At 40.4% G+C, this 26,817-nt stretch overlaps 1 protein-coding gene across 1 annotated transcript in view; it reads left to right on the top strand.

Moving 5' to 3' along the window:
• Positions 1-26,817, top strand: part of zdhhc8b (zinc finger DHHC-type palmitoyltransferase 8b) — a 197,256-nt gene that overhangs the window by 149,544 nt on the left and 20,895 nt on the right. The window contains exon 2 of the mRNA XM_034171091.1: positions 22,308-22,429. Within this exon, the coding sequence (XP_034026982.1) occupies positions 22,308-22,429 (122 nt within the window). The remainder of the gene's footprint in view (positions 1-22,307; positions 22,430-26,817) is intronic.

Below are 26,817 nucleotides of genomic sequence, written 5' to 3' on the forward strand. Positions count from 1 at the left end.
CAATCAATTTTTTTTTTTATATAACGCCAAATCACAACAAACAGTTGCCCCAAGGCGCTTTATATTGTAAGGCAAGGCCATACAATAATTATGTAAAACCCCAACGGTCAAAACGACCCCCTGTGAGCAAGCACTTGGCTACAGTGGGAAGGAAAAACTCCCTTTTAACAGGAAGAAACCTCCAGCAGAACCAGGCTCAGGGAGGGGCAGTCTTCTGCTGGGACTGGTTGGGGCTGAGGGAGAGAACCAGGAAAAAGACATGCTGTGGAAGGGAGCAGAGATCGATCACTAATGATTAAATGCAGAGTGGTGCATACAGAGCAAAAAGAGAAAGAAACAGTGCATCATGGGAACCCCCCCAGCAGTCTACGTCTATAGCAGCATAACTAAGGGATGGTTCAGGGTCACCTGATCCAGCCCTAACTATAAGCTTTAGCAAAAAGGAAAGTTTTAAGCCTAATCTTAAAAGTAGAGAGGGTGTCTGTCTCCCTGATCTGAATTGGGAGCTGGTTCCACAGGAGAGGAGCCTGAAAGCTGAAGGCTCTGCCTCCCATTCTACTCCTACAAACCCTAGGAACTACAAGTAAGCCTGCAGTCTGAGAGGGAAGCGCTCTATTGGGGTGATATGGTACTACGAGGTCCCTAAGATAAGATGGGACCTGATTATTCAAAACCTTATAAGTAAGAAGAAGAATTTTAAATTCTATTCTAGAATTAACAGGAAGCCAATGAAGAGAGGCCAATATGGGTGAGATATGCTCTCTCCTTCTAGTCCCCGTTAGTACTCTAGCTGCAGCATTTTGAATTAACTGAAGGCTTTTTAGGGAACTTTTAGGACAACCTGATAATAATGAATTACAATAGTCCAGCCTAGAGGAAATAAATGCATGAATTAGTTTTTCAGCATCACTCAGAGACAAGACCTTTCTAATTTTAGAGATATTGCGTAAATGCAAAAAAGCAGTCCTACATATTTGTTTAATATGCGCTTTGAATGACATATCCTGATCAAAAATGACTCCAAGATTTCTCACAGTATTACTAGAGTTCACGGTAATGCCATCCAGAGTAAGAATCTGGTTAGACACCATTTTTCTAAGATTTGTGGGGCCAAGTACAATAACTTCAGTTTTATCTGAGTTTAAAAGCAGGAAATTAGAGGTCATCCATGTCTTTATGTCTGTAAGACAATCCTGCAGTTTAGCTAATTGGTGTGTGTCCTCTGGCTTCATAGATAGATAAAGCTGGGTATCATCTGCGTAACAATGAAAATTTAAGCAATACCGTCTAATAATACTGCCTAAAGGAAGCATGTATAAAGTGAATAAAATTGGTCCTAGCACAGAACCTTGTGGAACTCCATAATTAGCAGCACTGAGGTCCAACAGAACAAGCACAGAGATGAGTCCACTGTCCGAGGCCATAAGATCATTTGTAACCTTCACTAATGCTGTTTCTGTACTATGATGAATTCTAAAACCTTACTGAAACTCTTCAAATAGACCATTCCTCTGCAGATGATCAGTTAGCTGTTTTACAACTACCCTTTCAAGAATTTTTGAGAGAAAAGGAAGGTTGGAGATTGGCCTATAATTAGCTAAGATAGCTGGGTCAAGTGATGGCTTTTTAAGTAATGGTTTAATTACTGCCACCTTAAAAGCCTGTGGTACATAGCCAACTATCAAAGAGGATCTACAGCATCCAAAGTTGTCTTCAATGAGGATGTAAAACTAAGCTTTCAAATGAATTAAAGCTCTGTCTGGGTTTTTGATTAATTAATAAGCTGGAATGGAAGATTGCTGCTAATCCTCCGCCCCGGCCCGTGCTACGAGCATTCTGACAGTGTGACTCGGGGGTGTTGACTCATTTAAACTAACATATTCATCCTGCTGTAACCAGGTTTCGGTAAAGCAGAATAAATCAATATGTTGATCAATTATTATATCATTTACTAACAGGGACTTAGAAGAGAGAGACCTAATGTTTAATAGACCACATTTAACTGTTTTAGTCTGTGCAGTTGAAGGTGCTATATTATTTTTTCTTTTTGAATTTTTATGCTTAAATAGATTTTTGCTGGTTATTGGTGGTCTGGGAGCAGACACCATCTCTACGGGGATGGGGTAATGAGGGGATGGCAGGGGGAGAGAAGCTGCAGAGAGGTGTAAGACTACAACTCTGCTTCCTGGTCACAACCCTGGATAGTCACGGTTTGGAGGATTTAAGAAAATTGGCCAGATTTCTAGAAATGAGAGCTGCTCCATCCAAAGTGGGATGGATGCCGTCTCTCCTAACAAGACCAGGTTTTCCCCAGAAGCTTTGCCAATTATCTATGAAGCCCACCTCATTTTTGGACACCACTCAGACAGCCAGCAATTCAAGGAGAACATGCGGCTAAACATGTCACTCCCGGTCCGATTGGGGAGGGGCCCAGAGAAAACTACAGATGAATGCACTTCAGGCACAGCTGCTGTAAGCATGTGCTTTTAATTTGCCCTCCCCCCAAAAAAGACAGTGGCTGAAGACATTAAAACCACTAAATATTTTACTCATGATACCAACATGAGACTTAACTCACTCATGGTAAGCGCAACATAACACTTTACTAAACTGACTAAACTAGTTTAACTACAAAAACAATAAATCAATAACACTAACAACACTGTTAAACTAACATGAACCACAATAACATTTAAAACCTCAAAACCCTGAACTCCCATGGTGCATTGCAGCACAATGTCCATTACTGGTTAGCTAACATGGCTAATTTCTCTAAAAAGATTTGTCCTATCAACTTTCTGTTTTCGCAGCGATCATCCTTGACCCAAAATACATAAGTATACTGAATGGCAAATGTCAGCTCGCCAGTTTTTATGTGATCGAAGCCAAGCACATGCACACAGAGGCCACTTGGCTATTAGAATATAGGTAGGGTGTATTTTTTTGCGTGCCCAGCCTGTGCAGGCTTCATCCTTTGATTACCTGCAGTCATTGTCTGATAATCAATACGTGTTTATGTTGTGACTGCACAGCTGCTGTAAGTATTCTGTCTCCTCAAAATTCTGTTTATCCGGTATCGTCTGATAGATTATGCCTTCTCATCTGTCTGCTGTATTTCTGGAGTACCTCCTCGGATTTCACTCAGTTCTTCTTATCTCCTCCTTCACTAGAACTGCTGAGTCCTCAGCGGCTGGGTGCCAGCAGAGGGAGTCTGGCCTATATGTTGACTGCGAGTGAAAGTAAATTGTATTGATCCGTACTGGATTGAACCGGCTCCTTTCAGCTCCTGCTGACTAATGGAACAGAGAAATGAAAGTATGAAAAGTCCTCTTCATTACCTTCTCATTACATTTGCTTGTTTGTGGTTTGCTGATGTAATTAAACTATGTATTTTGAGGTCAAGTACTTTGCCATCTAATTCTCCTCTCTTTTTAATTATCACAACAATCAAACATGATAACAGAGAAATTACTGAAGACGTGTTCTCATATTTTCGTCCTCTTCCCCATAAGTGAACGCATTCAACAGACACAGACTGTCACATCAGTGTCAGTTATTTAGTGTTAGTTATTTTAATTAGGCTCTTAACAGTCATTTAGTAAGTTTTATGCAGTAAAGCTCTCGATAATCGCTGTGGTTGAAGGTTTCAATAGGAAGAAGCACCACCTTTTTGTTGTTTTAAAAGTGACAGAGTGGGGATTTTCTCCATAAACAATCTTTGTGATCACATGGCTGAGCGTAAATGATTGACAGCTGATGAATAGTCTTCACAGGCTGCAGCCTCAAATCTGCTGAGCTTTTTCAGTTTCAGTAGATTTCCTGTAAATTGGCAGACAGAGGCATTATGGACTCAGTGAGTCCGTTAGTGGGTTTGCAAAATTTCTGCTGCATATTCAGGTTTGAGCTCTTTGATTCTGTCCAGGGTGTCCTCGCCTCTCACCCAGTGACCGCTGAGATCCCTGGATTTCGTAACGTGAGGTGGATGAGCGTCTGTGACTCCCTCTCGGTGTGACACCGGTCCATCGCAGGTTACTTTACCAGCCAAGGATAGTGCCCGTTTAGAGCTGGATGGACTTGGTCAATGCATATCAAGGAGAAAAAAATAAACCGTCCACATGCAGCTGAGGGCTTCCTTCATTGTTTTGATGCCATCAGAAATCTTCGCAGCACCTTGACAGCAGCAATCACACTTTTCAAGTTAACCTGTTAATTCCTGAACAAGTCACAACAGCGGTTGCGTATTCTTGTCAGAACCTCTTGTGATGTTATTCGAGCTGCTTTTAACTTCCCTGGTTCACAGAGATTCCAGTCCACTTCTGTTGCTTTAATGTTTCTTAATGTATCTAAACTGCTCTACGGAACCCGGGAGAGGTCACTTAAAGTGATTTTTTTCTGGCCATGAGCATTTGTGCATATGTTTCCTTTAATTGAGCCCACGAATTAATAAAATGTGCTCTCAAATTAATAAAACGTGCACACGTTTTCCTGGCTACATGCTGATCACAGTGCTTGGGGCTTATAATAAAGGTCACTGGAATGTGACACAGAGTAAGCCAACTTTTGCAGGCATTGCCAGCTCTCCCTGCCAACAGTTAGAGCCTAACTGAGAAAGCGACCCAACTGGTAGTGGGTGCGCCCGTATTATGTGAATCCACCCACTCGTTCCCCATATGCTTACTTCCAGATTGGGTTTCCTGCATATATTTTTGACTAATAAACACAGCACAACTTGCTGAGACAACAGTTGCACTGGCAGAGCTGACTGGCCTTGTTGCTGTGGATTAAACGCCCACAGATATTTACTGTAGTTGTCGAGTTCAGCCTCAGTGTTTTTGGCCCCCATAAGCCACATTTAGAACAACTGATGCATAACACTGTAGTGGTTTTTAGTTTCCCAAAGGGAGCGTGAGAGATGAGCAGTGCATGTGTTGTCTGTCCTTGGAGGCATTATTACACACCAGCCTACAATCTGATGTTGTGGTATTTGGTGCATGGATAGTTGTTGTGCTGGATTTGTAGACACGTCAACTATTTTTCACTGGACAGAGCCAGGGACATTTGTTGTCCTGATTTACAAGAGTTTGTTCCAGGTTTACAATGCGTGAGCACATTGTTGGTGTATGTGTCATCGTCCCATTCATAAAGGAGAGGGGTATTTGACACACATTTGCTGAACATGGCCTGAACACATGTTGGTCCAGTTCAGAGCAGAGTGTAGAATGCTGGTGACATTCATACAGATCCCGGGGCTCACTGAGGTCCAAAAAAATGACTACTGCATACATCACTGCCAGCTTGATAAAAAAATGTGGACATCCATCCATGAGATACTGGGTACTGCATGTAGGATACCTAATGATACATTGTCTTAGAATCAGACTCGTCTTAGATTCGGGCCAATTTGGTAATTATGGCTTTGTAGGGGATGTATATAGTGACACCCTTGTCCTTCAGGCTTGCAGTTTAAAGGCTTGCCATAATGTACTGTAAACCAACCAAGTTTGTTAACGAAACTTGATAGGACAAATATTTTTGGAGAAATTAGGGATATTGGCTAACAACAGTGAACAATGGACATTGATAATTACATTATGGACTCACGCACCATTCCAGCAGGGGAACTATATATTAATATATATATCTTTTTTGCCTTTCAGCTTCTTGGGGGGGAGGGCTCCACCCCACACACACCCCTAATTACAGCCCTCTTAACCCCCTGCCACTTTAAGCATTTTTTTTTTAATATAGCTGTAAGTTAATATTCAAAGTTTTCAGCTAGTTGACAGTAGGGCGGTACAATATGGCCAAATTACCATATCTCAATATTGTCATATCAATATGATATACAATATGACTATGATTTGACACAAAGTGCAGCAACAGTAAAATTTAAACATTCTTAAACAAAACAGTAATAGTACCACACTCATTTTGCACTCATCATAAGGTTAGGATACAGTGCCCTCCAAAAGTATTGGAACACTTGGTATTTCACACATTTTAATTTGTTTATGCCATTTCAAATACAAGAAATGCAAAAAATATAAAGAATAAATATTTCTAAAATTATCTCCCTCAAATTCAAACTGAAAGAAAATCTCTAAAACTTGATAAAACCTGTAAATAATAATCAGGTTTTTTTTGCCAGTTTTCTTCAGGCAAGTCAGGGGATGGAAACATGAACATTTCCAAGTCACTGAATATGTCTTGGACTTTATTTACATCAATTGATCAATGAAGAAATACAAAAGTTTCTTTCACCAAAACATCAAATCTAGGCTTTCATCTCAGCTGTTGGCAAATTAAGAAAATCCTCCTCTGCACCACTTCATCAGGAAGCTGGATTTTATGTTTTTAATTAATGTATATCAAGTTGTAAACATTTGCTTTCAGTTTGAGTTTAAGGAAGTTAACTTTAGGTTTATTTAATTATTGTATTTGAAATGGTATAAACACATTAAAATGTGTGAAATACCAAGGGTTACAATACTTTTGAGTACAGCTAAGAAACACTATTTTTAAGTGAAATGCATCATCCTGGTGTCACTCAGAGAGCAATATTAAGAGGTTATTTAAGTCCTTCAGACAGCAAAATTAAGAGGTTATTTAATCAACAACCGCCTGATCATTTAAAAATCACTGGAGACACACTCATACATAAGTCAGCCAGAATTAAAGGAGAATGCCACTTTTAACAACCTGGACATCATTTCTGGTATAAAACACAGTTGTTTCCTTGGTGTCATTATTAGTCCACGGTTCAAACGACGTGTTCAATTCAAATCTGAGGCAAACATTTTTTTTCTTTTACTAAGGTGCATTAGACCTTTTTTGTGGTACACAGCACCAATTACTGGACAGGAGGAACCTAGTAGTCAATTTGTCTCACTGATTTCAAAATGCAGCTCTTTTCAACCAGACGTGTGGTGCCGTGACATGTCAATCATCTGTGTCCAATCATATTTGAGGGAAGTCCAGTGCAACCCTGGCCTCCGTTGTAGCTCCACCCATGCCAGGAAGTGTTTCACATTTGACATTTCCTGTTTCACTGTGGGCTTAAAATTTGGCACTTCCTGTTTCAGTGTGAACTTGCCACTGAGTTCCTGTGAGATTCCATGGGATCTCATCTGTCAGTCCAGGAAGTGTTTCACATTTGACATTTCCTGTTTCACTGTGGGCTTAAAATTTGGCACTTCCTGTTTCAGTGTGAACTTGCCACTGAGTTCCTGTGAGATTCCATGGGATCTCATCTGTCAGTCCAGGAAGTGTTTCACATTTGACATTTCCTGTTTCACTGTGGGCTCAAAATTTGGCTGCACGGCGCATCACTCGTAGTATTATTATTATTATTATTATTATTGTTGTTGTTTTTGTTTTTAAGAGGGAGTAGCTGCAAATTCTGTCTTTTGGTTGCAAGTAAGAGTTACAAATAAGCTGCCTGTAATAGTTTGGGGACTGTAGTGTCCAGACGCAAAGGTTTTACTGTGTCAGGGATTTGAAGACCTCTAATGGCCTCCTTCTGACACACAGTTAAGAGCTGAAATATACCTTTTAGGACTGAGTGAGAGCCATCATTTGAGGAGTGTGCGATCTACAAAATGCTTTGTCACATTAAAAAAAAAAACCTACACTGAATAAAAATGATATTTTGTCATCCTAATCAAAAATTGTGTGGGTGATGGTGACAATCATTGAACAGGAACGTTTGGATAAAAAGGAAGCTTAAATCATTGAGGAAAAACATCACAAAGCATCAGGCGTCACTTTTTGGCAGATAATTTTAGGTTTTGATGATTGTAAATTACTAATCACCAGAATATAAGGCTTTGAGATGAAGCCTGAACACAGTGCACGTAGGTGTGGAGAAGGCTGTGAGGAGTACTGTGGTACTCAGTGGTTATGAATACCATGTGGTTATGAATAACTACAAAAAGGCAGCACAGGAGACCAAAGTGTTTATTTCTGATCTGCTTCTTTTATGCTGTTATGAAAATGTGAATTATTCAGCTCTCAGCTGAAACACAGATAGAATATAGCTTTTAGTCTACACGCTGAGTAACCAAACCTGTAGTCGTGGGAGTTGTACTCTGATGTTTCACCCTTTCAAAATATTTGTATTCTGTGCAAGTTTGTTCATACATAAAAATAGAATTTAAATAAAAAATAAACCGTTTGGCTCTGTGTAACTGGCCAATGATAAGTAGTAATGTTCCAAGGATAATTTATTGTATTAGATTGGTAGCAAATAAACAGACATTATTCAAAAATAAAATTATTTTTTAAAGCCCAATATAGGCCCACTGGTGCCAGTGTTTGTCTCGGGATTCCATAGCATGAAGCGGATGAGAGTCTATGACTCACCCTGGATGGAGCACCAGTTCATTGGACGTTACTTCCCCAGCCAAGGCTGGTACCTATTTCCAGCTGGAGGAACTGGGATAATGTGTCTTGTACAAGGACCAACAGGCAACATGACCGGGAATAGAGTCCAGGTCTACATATTGGTAGAGCAACTCCTTATCCCACTGAGATGCCTGCTCTACAGATATTATTTTGCTGTAATCTTCAAATACACCTTTCAGTGCAGTGGGTCCCAGTCGTGACAGATGGATAAATATCACTTACCCTTTGTATGTTCTAAATATACGTACATCTATCTCTCTTGTCTAAATTGAGGCATTGAGTTCTCTGAGGCTATACCTGTCAATGCCTTTATGTGAAAAAAATCTACCCATTGAGAAGGTCATGTCAGTAGGTCAAAACTGGAGGAAGTGAATTTTCGGGACACTCAGTCCGTGACTGTGTGTTTGCATTCTTGTCTGACGTGCTTCAAGTTGTTCAGCTCCTCACTTCCAGCGAGCGTCTGTGCTGTTTTTATTGACTGCTGCTGCAGTGTATCTATGCAAGTCCCTTTGGCTGCTCCCTTGTTTGCACTCGGGGTCGCCACAGCAAATCCAAGGTGGATCTGTATGTTGAACTGGCACAGGTTTTACGCCGGATACCTTTCATGACGCAACTCCACATTACATGGAGAAATGTAGCAGGGGTGTGATTTGAACCCGGAGCCTTCTGAACTGAAACCAAGTGCATTAACCACTTGGCCACCACCGCTACAGTGTATCTATGTGCTTTTGGAATATTAAGTGAAGGTGCAGGTCCTTATGTGAAGTTAGCAGCTGGTGTTCTGTTTTATAATTAACGTTATTTTTAGAATCATGTTTCTTTTTGGTCTATAAGTGTAACGGAGGCCAGCAGGTGTCACTGTGCAGATGTAGTTAGTAAACCTCACTCCCAGCAGCTCAAAAGGATTCCCTGGTCACAAGGCCAGAGCCCTGGGTTTTAGCCTTCTGGTTAGAGAGTCCAACTTCCATGCCAAGGATCGTGAGTTTGCATCCCCAGGGGAACGAATGGGCGGAGTCATAACAACACAACGCAGAGTGCAGCTGCTACATAAGGGTATTCGAAAATGTATTGTGTATTGGGGAGGTGATGGTCTAGTGGTTAAGCATTGGACTTGAGACCAGAGGATCCTCTGTTCAAACCCCAGTGCCCTTGGGCAAGGTCCTTATTCCCCTAGTTGCTCCCGGTGTGTAGTGAGCGCCTTCCATGGCGGCACCCTGTCATCGGTGTGTGTGTGTGTTTGTGTGAGTGGGTGAATGTGAGGCATAATTGTAAAGTGCTTTGAGTGTCTAATGCAGATGGAAAAGCACTATATAAATGTAGTCCATTTATTGTTTTTTGTAATTGTATTCCTAAAAATGGCATTTTTTCCATCTTGAAAATTATAAGAAGCTCAGATTGCTTTAAAAAAATAATAATAATGAAGAAATTTTGATGTATCTGAATATTGCTTTGACAATACTCAGCTAAATAATAGTCACCGCTGCAGGAGTGAAACTTTAACTAAACCCCAGCTTGAAACTTTCAAATCAAAGAGATTTCAGATATGATCATGTTTTAAATGTCTTATATTTTAACATCAGGTATTTTTCCACTATATGAGGATTGGTATGCATTTAAAATCTCACATTTATTGCAATAAAAACATCGGTAAATAAAAATATATATATATACCTGCACTTTGATATTAAGGTACATCTGTCTTTCATATCTGAGAATTTGTCAGATTTTTGTTTATCTCCAACACTCAAGAAAATCAATAATGTTACAAATTTATTTATCTATTTACTCATTAGTCCTGGGATTTCTAAGACTAAAATTACACGTTGGCTCATAAGGAAGCATTATACCAAAATTCCTTTATTCATTGAGTAGCTGTAATTTTACCAACCAACCTGACTATTTTACAAGTCAAAGGAATTGTTGATGACAAGTTGTTTACTTGTCATCAATGATTCCCTTTTTTATCTCACAAACATAGTTTAGTTCCTGGACACTGATAAAATGTCAGCCTAGCAACAGATTCTGGCTCAATGGGTCTCAGCAGGTGGTCTGCAGGCGAACAGGCCTTCCACGTGCACCCAGCTGTGCCCAGCCTTAATGAACTTGTCCACAGAATCGTCTTCATGCCTTGCAGAGAATACATTACTGTAAATGTCCTCAATGGAAGTCTTGTCTTCCAGGTGACATTCCTGCTGAATGTAAGAGATTTTCATACTGTCAGCTGTCAGTATAATTTGATTTTCATTTGACATCAGCATTAAAATCAAATGCTGATGTTTTCTCCTGGAACATACGTGCATCTAACACAGTGTTGTGGTCCACAAAAGGTATGGGTTTGCACAATGACTGCGTATATACGGGACAAACCTGTGACATAGGTTTTGTGAACCGCGGTTTTGAAGCTCATGCTCTATTGCTGTGGGTATTTAGTCTGCCTAAGTCCCTGCTAAATCATGAATGGGTAAATAGGTGAGGTGTAGGCAGATGTGTGTGTGTGTGTGTGTGTGTGTGTGTGTGTGTGTGTGTGTGTGTGTGTGTGTGTGTGTGTGTGTGTGTGTGTGTGTGTGTGTGTGTGTGTGTGTGTGTGTGAGACCTGGATGGGATGAATGAAGGCCGAAGATGAACACATATTAATGCATATTTTTATGGAATGGACTGTGGTTTTCATAAAGGGTGGGTTGGGTGTGGGCATTAAACATTATGACTTTAGTAACCTTGGAGTAACAGTCAAGCTAATATCTCGAAGCCACCGATATCCATTAGCATTAACACACAAATGAAATAACATGAAAATTTTACTTATTGGAAATACTGGTGTACTGACTTCTTAGATGATCTGCCAGTACAACTAACTGCACACCAAGCCATATTATCTCAGATATATGTAAAGATGCTCAGAAAGGGCAAAGCAGTTGGTCCACAACAGCTAGCAGCCACTGCTAGCAGTCTTTGCTAGCAGTGGGTTGGGGGATTGGGTTTAAATTGTATATTAATGGGGTTTGTGCCTGTGTTGCATCTGCGTAATATGCGGTAGCATAAACACAAGGCAGATGCTATGTGCAGTGTATGACCGGCTATAAAGTCTGGTGACTAAGTCAATCAGCATGAAAATATCAATCAATCAATCAATCAATTTTTTTTATATAGCGCCAAATCACAACAAACAGTTGCCCCAAGGCGCTTTATATTGTAAGGCAAGGCCATACAATAATTATGTAAAACCCCAACGGTCAAAACGACCCCCTGTAAGCAAGCACTTGGCTACAGTGGGAAGGAAAAACTCCCTTTTAACAGGAAGAAACCTCCAGCAGAACCAGGCTCAGGGAGGGGCAGTCTTCTGCTGGGACTGGTTGGGGCTGAGGGAGAGAACTAGTCCCCGTCAGTACTCTAGCTGCAGCATTTTGAATTAACTGAAGGCTTTTTAGGGAACTTTTAGGACAACCTGATAATAATGAATTACAATAGTCCAGCCTAGAGGAAATAAATGCATGAATTAGTTTTTCAGCATCACTCTGAGACAAGACCTTTCTGATTTTAGAGATATTGCGTAAATGCAAAAAAGCAGTCCTACATATTTGTTTAATATGCGCTTTGAATGACATATCCTGATCAAAAATGACTCCAAGATTTCTCACAGTATTACTAGAGGTCAGGGTAATGCCATCCAGAGTAAGGATCTGGTTAGACACCATGTTTCTAAGATTTGTGGGGCCAAGTACAATAACTTCAGTTTTATCTGAGTTTAAAAGCAGGAAATTAGAGGTCATCCATGTCTTTATGTCTGTAAGACAATCCTGCAGTTTAGCTAATTGGTGTGTGTCCTCTGGCTTCATGGATAGATAAAGCTGGGTATCATCTGCGTAACAATGAAAATTTAAGCAATACCGTCTAATAATACTGCCTAAGGGAAGCATGTATAAAGTGAATAAAATTGGTCCTAGCACAGAACCTTGTGGAACTCCATAATTAACTTTAGTCTGTGAAGAAGATTCCCCATTTACATGAACAAATTGTAATCTATTAGACAAATATGATTCAAACCACCGCAGCGCAGTGCCTTTAATACCTATGGCATGCTCTAATCTCTGTAATAAAATTTTATGGTCAACAGTATCAAAAGCAGCACTGAGGTCTAACAGAACAAGCACAGAGATGAGTCCACTGTCCGAGGCCATAAGAAGATCATTTGTAACCTTCACTAATGCTGTTTCTGTACTATGATGAATTCTAAAACCTGACTGAAACTCTTCAAATAGACCATTCCTCTGCAGATGATCAGTTAGCTGTTTTACAACTACCCTTTCAAGAATTTTTGAGAGAAAAGGAAGGTTGGAGATTGGCCTATAATTAGCTAAGATAGCTGGGTCAAGTGATGGCTTTTTAAGTAATGGTTTAATTACTGCCACCTTAAAAGCCTGTGGTACATAGCCAACTAACAAAGATAGATTGATCATATTTAAGATCGAAGCATTAAATAATGGTAGGGCTTCCTTGAGCAGCCTGGTAGGAATGGGGTCTAATAAACATGTTGATGGTTTGGAGGAAGTAACTAATGAAAATAACTCAGACAGAACAATCGGAGAGAAAGAGTCTAACCAAATACCGGCATCACTGAAAGCAGCCAAAGATAACGATACGTCTTTGGGATGGTTATGAGTAATTTTTTCTCTAATAGTTAAAATTTTGTTAGCAAAGAAAGTCATGAAGTCATTACTAGTTAAAGTTAATGGAATACTCAGCTCAATAGAGCTCTGACTCTTTGTCAGCCTGGCTACAGTGCTGAAAAGAAACCTGGGGTTGTTCTTATTTTCTTCAATTAGTGATGAGTAGAAAGATGTCCTAGCTTTATGGAGGGCTTTTTATAGAGCAACAGACTCTTTTTCCAGGCTAAGTGAAGATCTTCTAAATTAGTGAGACGCCATTTCCTCTCCAACTTACGGGTTATCTGCTTTAAGCTACGAGTTTGTGAGTTATACCACGGAGTCAGACACTTCTGATTTAAAGCTCTCTTTTTCAGAGGAGCTACAGCATCCAAAGTTGTCTTCAATGAGGATGTAAAACTATTGACGAGATACTCTATCTCCCTTACAGAGTTTAGGTAGCTACTCTGCACTGTGTTGGTATATGGCATTAGAGAACATAAAGAAGGAATCATATCCTTAAACCTAGTTACAGCGCTTTCTGAAAGACTTCTAGTGTAATGAAACTTATTCCCCACTGCTGGGTAGTCCATCAGAGTAAATGTAAATGTTATTAAGAAATGATCAGACAGAAGGGAGTTTTCAGGGAATACTGTTAAGTCTTCTATTTCCATACCATAAGTCAGAACAAGATCTAAGATATGATTAAAGTGGTGGGTGGACTCATTTACTTTTTGAGCAAAGCCAATAGAGTCTAATAATAGATTAAATGCAGTGTTGAGGCTGTCATTCTCAGCATCTGTGTGGATGTTAAAATCGCCCACTATAATTATCTTATCTGAGCTAAGCACTAAGTCAGACAAAAGGTCTGAAAATTCACAGAGAAACTCACAGTAACGACCAGGTGGACGATAGATAACAAATAAAACTGGTTTTTGGGACTTCCAATTTGGATGGACAAGACTAAGAGACAAGCTTTCAAATGAATTAAAGCTCTGTCTGGGTTTTTGATTAATTAATAAGCTGGAATGGAAGATTGCTGCTAATCCTCCGCCCCGGCCCGTGCTACGAGCATTCTGACAGTTAGTGTGACTCGGGGGTGTTGACTCATTTAAACTAACATATTCATCCTGCTGTAACCAGGTTTCTGTTAGGCAGAATAAATCAATATGTTGATCAATTATTATATCATTTACCAACAGGGACTTAGAAGAGAGAGACCTAATGTTTAATAGACCACATTTAACTGTTTTAGTCTGTGGTGCAGTTGAAGGTGCTATATTGTTTTTTCTTTTTGAATTTTTATGCTTAAATAGATTTTTGCTGGTTATTGGTAGTCTGGGAGCAGGCACCGTCTCTACGGGGATGGGGTAATGAGGGGATGGCAGGGGGAGAGAAGCTGCAGAGAGGTGTGTAAGACTACAACTCTGCTTCCTGGTCCCAACCCTGGATAGTCACGGTTTGGAGGATTTAAGAAAATTGGCCAGATTTCTAGAAATGAGAGCTGCTCCATCCAAAGTGGGATGGATGCCGTCTCTCCTAACAAGACCAGGTTTTCCCCAGAAGCTTTGCCAATTATCTATGAAGCCCACCTCATTTTTTGGACACCACTCAGACAGCCAGCAATTCAAGGAGAACATGCGGCTAAACATGTCACTCCCGGTCTGATTGGGGAGGGGCCCAGAGAAAACTACAGAGTCCGACATTGTTTTTGCAAAGTTACACACCGATTTAATGTTAATTTTAGTGACCTCCGATTGGCGTAACCGGGTGTCATTACTGCCGACGTGAATTACAATCTTACCAAATTTACGCTTAGCCTTAGCCAGCAGTTTCAAATTTCCTTCAATGTCGCCTGCTCTGGCCCCCGGAAGACAATTGACTATGGTTGCTGGTGTCGCTAACTTCACATTTCTCAAAACAGAGTCGCCAATAACCAGAGTTTGATCCTCGGCGGGTGTGTCGTCGAGTGGGGAAAAACGGTTAGAGATGTGAACGGGTTGGCGGTGTACACGGGGCTTCTGTTTAGGGCTACGCTTCCTCCTCACAGTCACCCAGTCGGCCTGCTTTCCCGGCTGCTCGGGATCTGCCAGGGGGGAACTAACGGCGGCTAAGCTACCTTGGTCCGCACCGACTACAGGGGCCTGGCTAGCTGTAGAATTTTCCACGGTGCGGAGCCGAGTCTCCAATTCGCCCAGCCTGGCCTCCAAAGCTACGAATAAGCTACACTTATTACAAGTACCGTTACTGCTAAAGGAGGCCGAGGAATAACTAAACATTTCACACCCAGAGCAGAAAAGTGCGGGAGAGACTGGAGAAGCCGCCATGCTAAATCGGCTAAGAGCTAGTAGCTACGCTAAGCTAGCGGATTCCTAAAAACACGCAAAGTGAATAATGTGTAAATAATTTAGAGGTGATTCAGCAGAAGGAGTGCTTTAGTTAATGCATGTAAAGATTACACTGGGAAACAAATCGTAATCTAGATAACTAGATCAATCTAACTGCGCAGATTAAACAGCTAACATACAGAAAAATACTGCTGTGCTCCGGAACAGGAAGTGATACAATACCGCAGTGAGAGCCAACCACCAGACGTTGACATTGAATGATTAGCCCTCCACAAGAGAAGCAAATCTGAGTTCAGTTGACTATAAGAATGTATCCGTTCAGGTGGCTCACATTTGTTGATTGCAAACACATGTTCATTTTGTCTGCACCAAACTGACTCAGGTTGTGTGTAATTGCCGTTTAGGTTCTGCCGTACACACACAAAGTCTCAGAACTGCTAAAAGAAGTGATGAGAACTTCAAAAGATGGATGGAGCTGGTCTTTTTTTTGCTCTGATCCAAAAGCAGGCAAATGAAGGACAGGCAGATTTGAGTATTCAAATCATTTTCTGGTGGCTTTTCTTTGGAGATGTGATTGTTTATTGCTTTCGTTAAAGCTGCAGTTCTGCCAAGAAACCATCTTTGAAAGTTTTGTCTTTTTTGTCATACACCTAATTACTTTACAATCTCTGCAGTGGTCTTTCCTGCTGTTTCACGTTTCCTCAGCAGTGGGATTAGAGTCATCAGGTTTGTTTCACAGTGTTCCTCCTAGATTGTGTTTAATCTACACTATCAAGCCTGTGTTCAGTATATCTGTAATCAACTCAGTTTTAAAACAGGATTACTGTTCTTTATTTAAGGCAGCTAGATTATCATTAAGAGAGAGAGTATTTTTTTTATGTCAGACGTATGTAGCGAAATTGTCGAATTTGTGATTCACTGATTGCTGCAGTGACATTTGTGTATTGAAAAGATGAGTTCAGCAGTTGGACGATTCAACCATCTGCTGCTGATGGCTGGCCGACATCACGATGAGGGGATGTGTACTTTAAGAAGTGTCAGACAGAGAGTGCTCAAATGATGGATGGCAGCGAGTCTTTATTCCTGTGTGAAATGGCTGACACGCACTGCAACCGTGGCAGGCAGTCTGTGAACCATGCGCGTGCTGAAAGGACTTCCAGTAAAAATTATCTGCAGGGAGACATTGTGCTGGTCAGCACGCTGTGTTGTGTTCAATTTTCAGACCATGCACCGGAAAAAATAATGCAAGGTATCATGAAGTGTTCGCCGGCCCGCAGTTACATGGAGATGTGGCCTTTATGAGCCATGCGCAGGCTGAAATAAGGTGTGCACACAGAGTTCCGACAGCCAAATGTGGAATGCTGTGCAGCTCCAAGCTGCCTGCAGCCGATGAACAGTTATCTTTTCGAGCACAAAAAAAATGACATGGCACGTGCTTAGTGTTAAATGATTTTCCTGATTCACCAAAAATGGTAATGGGGTGCTTGCCTGTTGTTTGTACACTTTTCAAGTTCAACTTGTTTTTTTTGTGTGTGTGTGTGTGTGTGCTTGTTGGTGGGGGGGGGGGGGGGGTGCAGCCTTGAACCCGAGATGGATGCAGACTCGTTTCATGGGTGCAAGTTTGACAGAAAAAAAAAATATATATATATATATATATATATATATATATATATACGAGGTCTGTCCATAAAGTATAGGTCCTTTTTATTTTTTTCAAAAACTATATGGATTTCATTCATATGTTTTTACGTCAGACATGCTTGAACCCTCGTGCGCATGCGTGAGTTTTTCCACGCCTGTCGGTGACGTCATTCGCCTGTGAGCACTCCTTGTGGGAGGAGTCGTCCAGTTTCAGAAGAAGTCGGTTTCAGCATTTTATCCGGATATTCCACTGTTAAAGGAGATTTTTTTAATGAAAGACGTGCGGACGGGTCCGCGCGTCGGCTCGCAGCCGCCGTGACGCTCCGCTGCAGGAAAAACACCTCCGTTGGAAGCCTTAAGGACAAGTTGGAACATGTCCAGCTGTTAAACAATTTCTCATATACTCACTCCACTGAAAGCCATCAAAAGCCGCCTGGATTTTACAAATGGTTATCAACACGGAGGTGTTTTTCCTGTGCCACCGCTCCGCGCCGGCTGCGTCCCGACGCGCGGACCCGTCCGCACGGCTTCCATTAAAAAAATCTCCTTTAACAGTGGAATATCCGGATAAAATGCTGAAACCGACTTCTTCTGAAACTTCTCTGTTCTCTCACGACGTCCTGGATCAATAGAGCCTGAAATGTGGAGGTTTTAAGCTTGAAACAGGCTGATGACGCCGCCTGAGAGCGCAGCGCGACGTCTCGCTCTGTGGGAAGTCCTTAAAGCGACAGTATCACCTCAAAATCTCTCATCAGCCGTTAAAATTTTCACTGAAAACCAGCTTAATTTTTCGAACCATGTCCACTTCGATGTGTCTCACAGGTTTAGAAAAAATTTTGATCAAACAAAGCGCCAGTCTCTCAGCAACTTCTCAGACAAAGGAATTCCGACGAGGGGCTGGACGACTCCTCCCACAAGGAGTGCTCACAGGCGAATGACGTCACCGACAGGCGTGGAAAAACTCACGCATGCGCACGAGGGTTCATGCATGTCTGACGTAAAAACATATGAATGAAATCCATATAGTTTTTGAAAAAAAATAAAAAGGACCTATACTTTATGGACAGCCCTCGTATGTATATATATATATATATGTATGTATATATATGTATATATATATATATATATATATATATATATATATATATATATATATATGCAATAATTATTTAAACAAAATTACACAGGTGCATAAATTGGGCACCCTTGTCATTTTATTGATTTGAATACATTTAGCACTAATTATTAGAACAAAAAATTGGTTTGGTAAGCTCATTGACTCTTGACCTCCTTACACAGGCAAATCCAGTCATGAGAAAGGGTATTTAAGGTGGCCATTTGCAAATGTTTCCCCTCTTTGCATCTTTTCTAATGAGTGGCAATATGGGAGCCTCTAAACAACTCTCAAATGACCTGAAAACAAAGAATATTCAACATCATGGTTTAGAGGAAGGATACAAAAAGCTGTCTCGGAGATTTCAGCTGTCAGTTTCCACTGTGAGGAACATAGTGAGGAAATGGAAGACCACAGACACAGTACTAGTTAAGGCCCGAAGTGGCAGGCCATAAAAAATCTCAGATAAACTGAAGCGGATGGTGAGAGCAGTCATAGTCAACCCACAGACCTGCTCCAAAGACCTACAGCATGATCTTGCTGCAGATGGTGGCTCTGTGCGTTACTATTATTGGGTCAATCGCAGCATTAAAACCGGCCCGTGAGCAGGGGGAGGTCCACGTTCAGTTGAACTGCCCACTTCGCCCACCTGCAAGCTTTTCCTCCGCTGTGCAGCAGCTCTGAGTTGAAAACAATTGTCTCTCAAAGTGTTCAGAGCTATGGCTTTACAAAGATATGTTTACGCTTTTTTTTCTTTATTTAAAACTCTGTGCTGCTCTGTGTCTACTTGCTAAAAACAGTTGATCCTCGATGCATTATCAGCAACACTCTTTTTTCCCACTCAAATGCACCTAATGTCTCTTTCTGAGAGCGAGGTGACATAAGAAAATGCTGATAAAACTCTCTTACTTGTCAGTCTGGTTGTGTTTTCTGCATAAATAAATGTTATCCATTCTTCTGCTCAAACGGCAAGCCAGGGGCGAATCCACGTGGGAAGGAGGCATGGGGGGGGACGCAGTTTCCCACAACACCCCTAGATTAAATGTCCACTTTTGAAGACATTTTTCATACTATTACTACTGCTAATACTACTTATAATAATAATAATTTCAACAACTAAACAAGTATTTGTTCATTGAAGTCAAGAAAGCATGACTATAAAGTGAGTATTGGCAAAATATGTTATCATTTTCATGTTGAGATGGCAGGTGGGTTGTTGTCGGCAGCTGCTGAAAGTAACTAATAAAGTAACCTAACTTACTTTTAAAACTGAGTAATCAGTAAAGTAACTAAGTCACTTTTTCAAGGAGTAATCAATAATCGGATTACTTTTTCAAAGTAACTGTGTCAATACTGACTGTGTGCAAATGAAACTCTGTAACAAAGCATGTGTGAGTTTAGTTTCATGCCAGAAAACAAAGAGGGTTTGTGGAATAACAAAAACTAGTCTTTTTTTCCCCCTCCCCCTCTGCCCCTTTCCTCTCCGCCAGCGTCTCACTCTTTTGGCCCAAAAGTGAACCAGTTCAGCTGCAGGCACTAAAAAATCTGGCGTAATGTCCGTGGGTGTTGATGATCTGATGTTTAGAAGCTCCTCGCGGGTGTAGGAGCACGATGACACACGATTTACACACAAAAACAGACAAAACAGGGAGCACCAAAATACCAGTATAGTCCAGTATAATGAAAGCATGTGTTGCTGTGTTTAGGGGAGGTGATGGTCTTGTGGTTAAGTGCTGGGCTTGAGACCAGAGGGTCCTCGGTTCAAATCCCAGCCTGACCGGAAAATCACTAAGGGCCCTTGGGCAAGGTCTTTAATCCCTTGGTTGCTCCCGGTGTGTAGTGAGTACCTTGTATGGTAGCATCCTCACATCGGGGTGAATGTGAGGCATTATTGTAAAGCGCTTTGAGCGTCTGATGCAGATGGAAAAGCGCTATATAAATGCAGTCCTTTGAGACACATGATGTGAATTAACCTTTGGGTTTTCTTGGCAGCGATACAGCTTTTTATCATGGTGGTTTCAGGTCACGTAGTGTAGTACCTTTGAGGAAAACAAATCCCTCATACTGTCCCCGAGTAGTGTCCACCTCCACGTCTGTATTCTCTGTTCGTGGCCACAGTCATTGCTGTGAATAATTCAACAAAGCTGCTGCATGCAGCTGGAGAAGAGATATGGTTTGAAGATTATCCTGGGGCTCAGGTACAAGGAAATTGACTTTGGCCGTCAAAAGAGGCTGCAGAAGCGTATTTTGATGTGTGTCTATTGTGTGTTTTAGTCAGTATATCAGAGATGCAAGCAGTGAGGATCTCCGAACAACCTTTTAGTCTCTCTCCTGTAAAACATTTCAGTCATTAATAATGTGCTGCGCTGAAGGCATTAACTTGTATTCAGTTCTGAGGGTGCTTCTTCTCTGGAGAGGCCACACTGACAGTTTGACAAAGATATGTCCATTGTCTTGATTTTGGAATGTGTGTGAGAGGACGGTGCTGCATACTGATCTTGTACGCAGTTGTCTTCTCATGGGTGCGATCCACATGTCTGCATTGCTGAGTATTTTACAGCAAGCACCGAGTTCAGACTCGGAGGCAGCGCATGAGCTCATTCTCGATGTGAGATTTTGGTTGAGGAGTTGTGAGCCTGTAAAGGAGTTTCCAACTTGACAGCTTCACTGACAGACCGGCTCTGACACTTAGACAGTTTTCCATGGAAGCATAATTTAGAGAAGAACACGTAAGGCACACACACCACACAGAGAGGTGGAATAGGTTTCAGGGAAGCAGCTTTATCTCAGGTTTAGTTGACTTTATTTTTTATAACTGTGCCAGTCTAAATCGATTTATACCAGTTTCTTTAACACCAGCATTTCAGCTTCGTGAGCATGTCGGATACGGGGTTATCTATTCTTATTCCCATCACAGTCACCAGCCATGGCTCAAATAGTAGATGGAATGGCTGGCCAGTAGGGGATGATGGGGTACAATAAACATTTAGTAACATCTCGCTAGATCAACTACATCATGGTGACAGTCAAAAACTGTGGAGAAAAAAAAAAAGTTTTTCTGACTACACATCCTTCCTGCTACAGGGTCATTCTATCTCAACTAAACTGAAATTTGTTTTCATACAAATCTGGGATAGTCAAGTGGGAACATTTTGAAACGTCAGTATTTAGAAAACTATTTGGGGGTGATTCTTAGACTACAGGCACTTATTATGTCCTTTGATCATATTGTATGAAAAACAGAAAAAGGGGAAATTTCACACTTTTATAGTTATCTTTACAATGAAAGTGTTTTAAGAAATTTGTTCTAGTAGTCTATGATGACTTTTTCACCTTTTTTCAGCATCATTATATGCAAATATTGCCGTTTTGTGCTTGTCCCACACCCAGACTTTTGATCTTCAGTGATAAAAATGAATGGTAAAAAACGTTTTTTCTAATGTTTTAAAATATCTCTGAATAAAATATCAGTAAAATAATCAAAACATAATTGGGGTATTCAATGTCATACAACTGTTGTGATTTTTTTAAACAAAATGTAGTTGTCCCACACTATTGCCGTAATTTCCACCACAACACTGTAATGTCCCTTTAAACAGTTTGTATGAAAGATTGTTTGGGTAGTTTCTATGGAGATAAACAGTGACATCAGAGCACATGTATATAGCGCCAAATCACAACAAACAGTTGCCCCAAGGCACTTTATATTGTAAGGCAATGGTGTGGTGGAAATTACATTTACAAGGCCAATAGTGCCCGTAGTTAAAGAATCACCCTTGAGCTTCGTCCTTTGAATTTTTTAGGGTACATATTTGGTACCATCCCTCCATGAAATAGGGGGATAGTACCAAGACACTCTATGTGAAAAATGTTTGTTTTCTTGAGCAGTATATATTTTTTTTTGTGACTTATGTGCATTCAGACACAGACATGTAGATACAATCACAGTACCCACTGAGGTGTGTTATTGATTATACTAATGTAATACTATTTATAAGAAAACCTTTGAATATTTTTGGGCTGTCATGGTCAAGACCGCCTATGACTAACTGTGGAAAAAAATGTACTTTCACCTGTACTTAAATGGTTGAGTTTTATACAAAGGTGATGTGATAAATGAAAGACTTGAAACATCCTAATTTGTCCATTTTGTCTGCTCAGGTGCCCCTGGTTGACTAAGGTGATCTCTCCAGCTGTGCCTCTCTACAATGGCCTGGTCTTCCTCTTTGTCTTGGCCAACTTCAGCATGGCGACGTTCATGGACCCTGGAGTTTATCCCAGAGGTGAGTGTGCATGTATGTGTTTGAAAATGCAGTTGTGAGAAGTTTGCATATGATTGTTGTGGCAAAACATGGACTTTAATGAATTTCTTTGAACTCATGGACTTTGGAGAATGACCAAAAGAATAAGCTTGAAGATACAAGCAGCAGAAATTGGATCCCTCTGTCGGGTATCTGGGCTTACAATCCTGGACAGGGTGAGAAGCTCGACTATCAGAGAGGGACTCTGAGCAGAGTTTAGGCGTCTGGTGAGGATGTCCCCTAGTCGTCTTGCTACGGAGGTCTTCCAGGCATGTCCTACAGGGAGGAGGCCCCAGAGAAGACCTAGGACACTGTAGAGGGATTATAATTTCCCAGCTGTCTTGAGAAAGCTTCTGAATCCCCCAGGAAGAGTTAGGGGACTTGGCCAAGAAAAGGGAAATGTGGGATGAGCTGCTTTGTCTGCTGCCAAAGTGGCCTGGACCCAAATAAGTGACAGTGAATGAATGAATAATGACACACTTATTGGACAATCAACTGTCATGTATTGTGTTTGCCCTCTATTGTAAATGTGGGGTTTTGGTTTTGGATTTTGTTGCTTTTCTGGCTGGGGGTGCTTTGCTTGGGTTTTTCTGGTCTGTATGTCTCTTGGCTGCCTTCTCTGAGCTTGGTGGGGGGCGGTTCTTTGTGATTGGGTCACGACTTGTTCTGGGTCTTTCTGCACCTTCTGCTGGGGGTATTTAAACACCACTGGTTGCACCGGGTTTTTGCCTGATCGTTGTGCCCTGTGCCATTGTTTCAAGCTCTGTACCTCGCTCTTTCTATGTCCTGCTTCCACCTTGTGTTTGGACCGCCTGTCTGTATTTTCTGACCACGCCTTTGCCTGACGTTTTGGAGTTGTTTGCTTTTCTTGGACTGCACCCAGTGCAAAGTGTATATATATATATATATATATATATATATATATATATATGAATGAAATTATAATTATACATTTATTTTTATTTACATTAATTTTTAAGATCCAATTGGCTTACGTACAATTTAATACATGTTCAATAAAGCCCCTCTGTCAATCAATCAATCAATCAATCAATCAGTCAGTCAGTCAGTCAGTCATAAACAATATTTACATTTTTTACATCTTAATATTCCTTTTGTCACTGGTTGTTCTGTTGCTGAATGATACGTCTTGATTTAACCCGTTTTGCCCCACTGGCAACAATTGTTGCCGAAGTGTATCACTGTCATTTTCTACTCACAATAAAAAAATCTCAAAGGTACTAATGCAAGTTTTTCCACTTATAAAAAAAAATCTGGGCATAAACGGGTTTAATTGCACAAAGAACCGGAAAAGGTCCTCCTGCCGGTTTAACATCACCAATAAGATGGTGGCAATAAGGTGGAAACCCCCACATTCTCTGTCTTGCCGTCAGTGTGTGTTGTCTTTTATAGATGTAGCATATCTAGAGTTGTCTACTGCACATGTACATAATACTAAGGCGGAAACTATCATTCTCTGGGTCGGGATTTGGGTCGTGTTTTGCAAGGGTGCGAATGTGGCACTTTCCGTGGGGTGTCCCGGACCTGTGTATGTTTATTTCTGTTATTTTTTATGACGTTGTTGGTCCCTGGTGTTTTTGTTTGATATAAAAGTTAAATAAATAAAAATTTATAAAACAATATTTACGTTTTAATGGATCTGCAGGAGGGCGTGCGTGTGCGCATACATGACCATTTGACAGGAGTGGATATTACATTAGCGGAAGTTAACATCCATGAAATGTCTTGGAAATCACTCCAGAGGTGTTATCAGCGCTTTTTAGAAGTGTTTATTTCTTCCTAACATTTACATAATATATGACAGAGAGGTTATATTTACACACAAACAAAATGGAGTTTGCAGCTAGCTAGACCAGGCTGTGACATCACCATGCTAACGTCAGCTAAACGTCTTGTAAATCACTTCAGAGGTGTTATTAGGTTCCAAAAACAGCATTACCAGTTGTAGAAGTGTTTGTTTCTCGCTAGATTTTTCATAATGTATGACAGAGATTAATTTACACACAAACGAAACAGAGTTTGCAGCTAGCTAGAACTTTCACTTGTCGCGCTACTCTGATTGGCTGTCATCTCCGTCCCTCAAAAAAAAAAAAAAAAAAAGGAACAGAATGAAACAGAATGTGATTTTTTAGGTCCAGGTTAGCCGTCTTTGAACAAGTCTGTGTCCCAAGAATGTTCCCTGTTAATTTGAAGACTCTGGCAGTAATAGGACTGGACGTTTGCTGAGCACAGACAGACACAAAGTCATCGCAATACCCGATTGCCATATTTGATGGCCTTGAGTAATGAAAAGACAGAGAGGAGAGTACAGATTTCGATCTTTTATGAGTGTTGTTAATAAAACTAGGCTGTAGCTAAACTGTAAAATAGGCCATTTTCTAAAATGTACTGTAATTTGCAGAGCAGTTACAGAAAATGACTTTCTTTTTTCCCCCTCGGTGATCTTGTTAAAAGCATTTTGATATAATACAGACCCTAAAACATTAAACCTGGATTTTCACTCTCAACGCTAGTAGAAAATCTTTAAATATACACTCCACTCAAAAATGTATTTGCTGATGGTTATAATTTGTTTCCATGACAGACTAACATTTTGACATTCATCCTTTGCAGAAAATAGCAGGCTGATTTGTACCGGTTCTCACTAGGCTTGATGTGCTCGATTTGTTGCATCACAAATTTGAAGAAGCCAATCACTCTGCAATATGCAGATGAACTTGATGGTGCAGATTCAGCTAGAGGTGTGGGTCATTAGCATACAGAGCTGATGCACTAATGAAAGACCAAGAGAACATGTGCATTCAGGCCTATTTTTTTTTTAACAATTTAATGAACAGCTTTTGTTTAAAAGCCCACTATATTAAGACAAAATATTTGTAGAGTATGATTTTATGATCCTGAGTATCTTTCATAACATCATAATGTACTTCACGGACTCTGTATGTTTATATTAGTATCATTATTGCACTTTGTGTGTGTGTGTGTGTTAACATTTTAGGAAAATTTTTAAAAGAAATATATTAATTTGCAGTTCGCCACCGTTTTGACCTTCACAAGAGGTTTCTGTAAATGTTATAAGAATTAAAATGTGTTCTTCCACTGAGGGAAGTACCATCAGGATGTAAATCACTAGATTAAAATGGTATATAATGAGGAAAAACTTAAATCTGGTTATCTCAGGTGCACTGGATCAGTCCAAAAAGCAACTTTGCTTTGCATGTGATATCTCATAGACGTGTCTGCCACCTGCAGGATGGTAAGTGTATGCTGGGTAGATGATAGATTGGGAGCATCTGTGGCCATCAGTGAAATGTACTAAATCAGTGAAATAAACTGTTACTTTCTGATTATTTCATAGTAGTTATGTTCTAAAAGTTCAAATAACAGTGACAAGTCCATTGGTTTAGCTATAAGGATTAACATTCTTGCTTTTCTCTCTGTCTCTCTTAACATACAGTACACATGGTTTGGAAGTTAGTCCTTACTTGATACGGCCTTGTCATTTTCTGTCATTTCTGAAGCCCAGCAAGTTGTAAATTATTATAACTAAGAGGGTTGTAAAAATAGGCACTTCACCTGTGTTGCCCTCCATAACAGTTACACTCAAATATGTACTTGAAAAAGAAAATTGTGCATGATACTGTTCATCGTAATCACCAAAAAGTCACCAGTTTATTTCCCATTAACATCCGTTCATTATGTCTAAGTCCTTTTATAAAAGAAAATGCCGCCTAATGATTTTAATTGTATTATTTGATATTCAAAGGAAAATGGAGCATTGTGAGCTCTTCTTTTCTGAGACAATGTGCAATAACTTCAAGAGCATTAAGATTTGAAAATGAATTGACATGTAAAGATTGTTTTGTTTTGTTTTGGTTTTTATGGGGTACCCTTCAGTAGTTTCTGCAGTATTTACTGGAATTTAATGTGAATCCAAATAAAAGGAGAAGCTTTTCAACCTGGTACTTATTTTTGGACATTTTAAGGTCAAATCTTTTCATTCAGGATGAAAACAGTGAATCTGTGCAAACACCTTCACGGACAAACCAGCTAATTATTGTAATGACACAGGGCAGGATTAAAACCTCTCGCTGTAAATCACTTATTCTCGCTACTGCAAAGGCAATAATCTCACTATATGTTTCTGGCAGCATGGAGAAGATCCCTGCAGAGGTAAATGTGTTCATGTTTATCTCACTAAAGGTAATTAAACTTTTTAAAATGACTGATTATGCAATTAGCCGCTTACCTTAGCCTCCTGCACATTTGGCTGTACTGGTCTGGCTGAGTCATTACAAGTCCAGGAGTTTGTTCCCGATGTGAGCAGGAGACGAAGCCCCTCATCGATT

This window comes from Thalassophryne amazonica, chromosome 5, assembly GCF_902500255.1.
Source record: "Thalassophryne amazonica chromosome 5, fThaAma1.1, whole genome shotgun sequence".
Taxonomy (NCBI): domain Eukaryota; kingdom Metazoa; phylum Chordata; class Actinopteri; order Batrachoidiformes; family Batrachoididae; genus Thalassophryne; species Thalassophryne amazonica.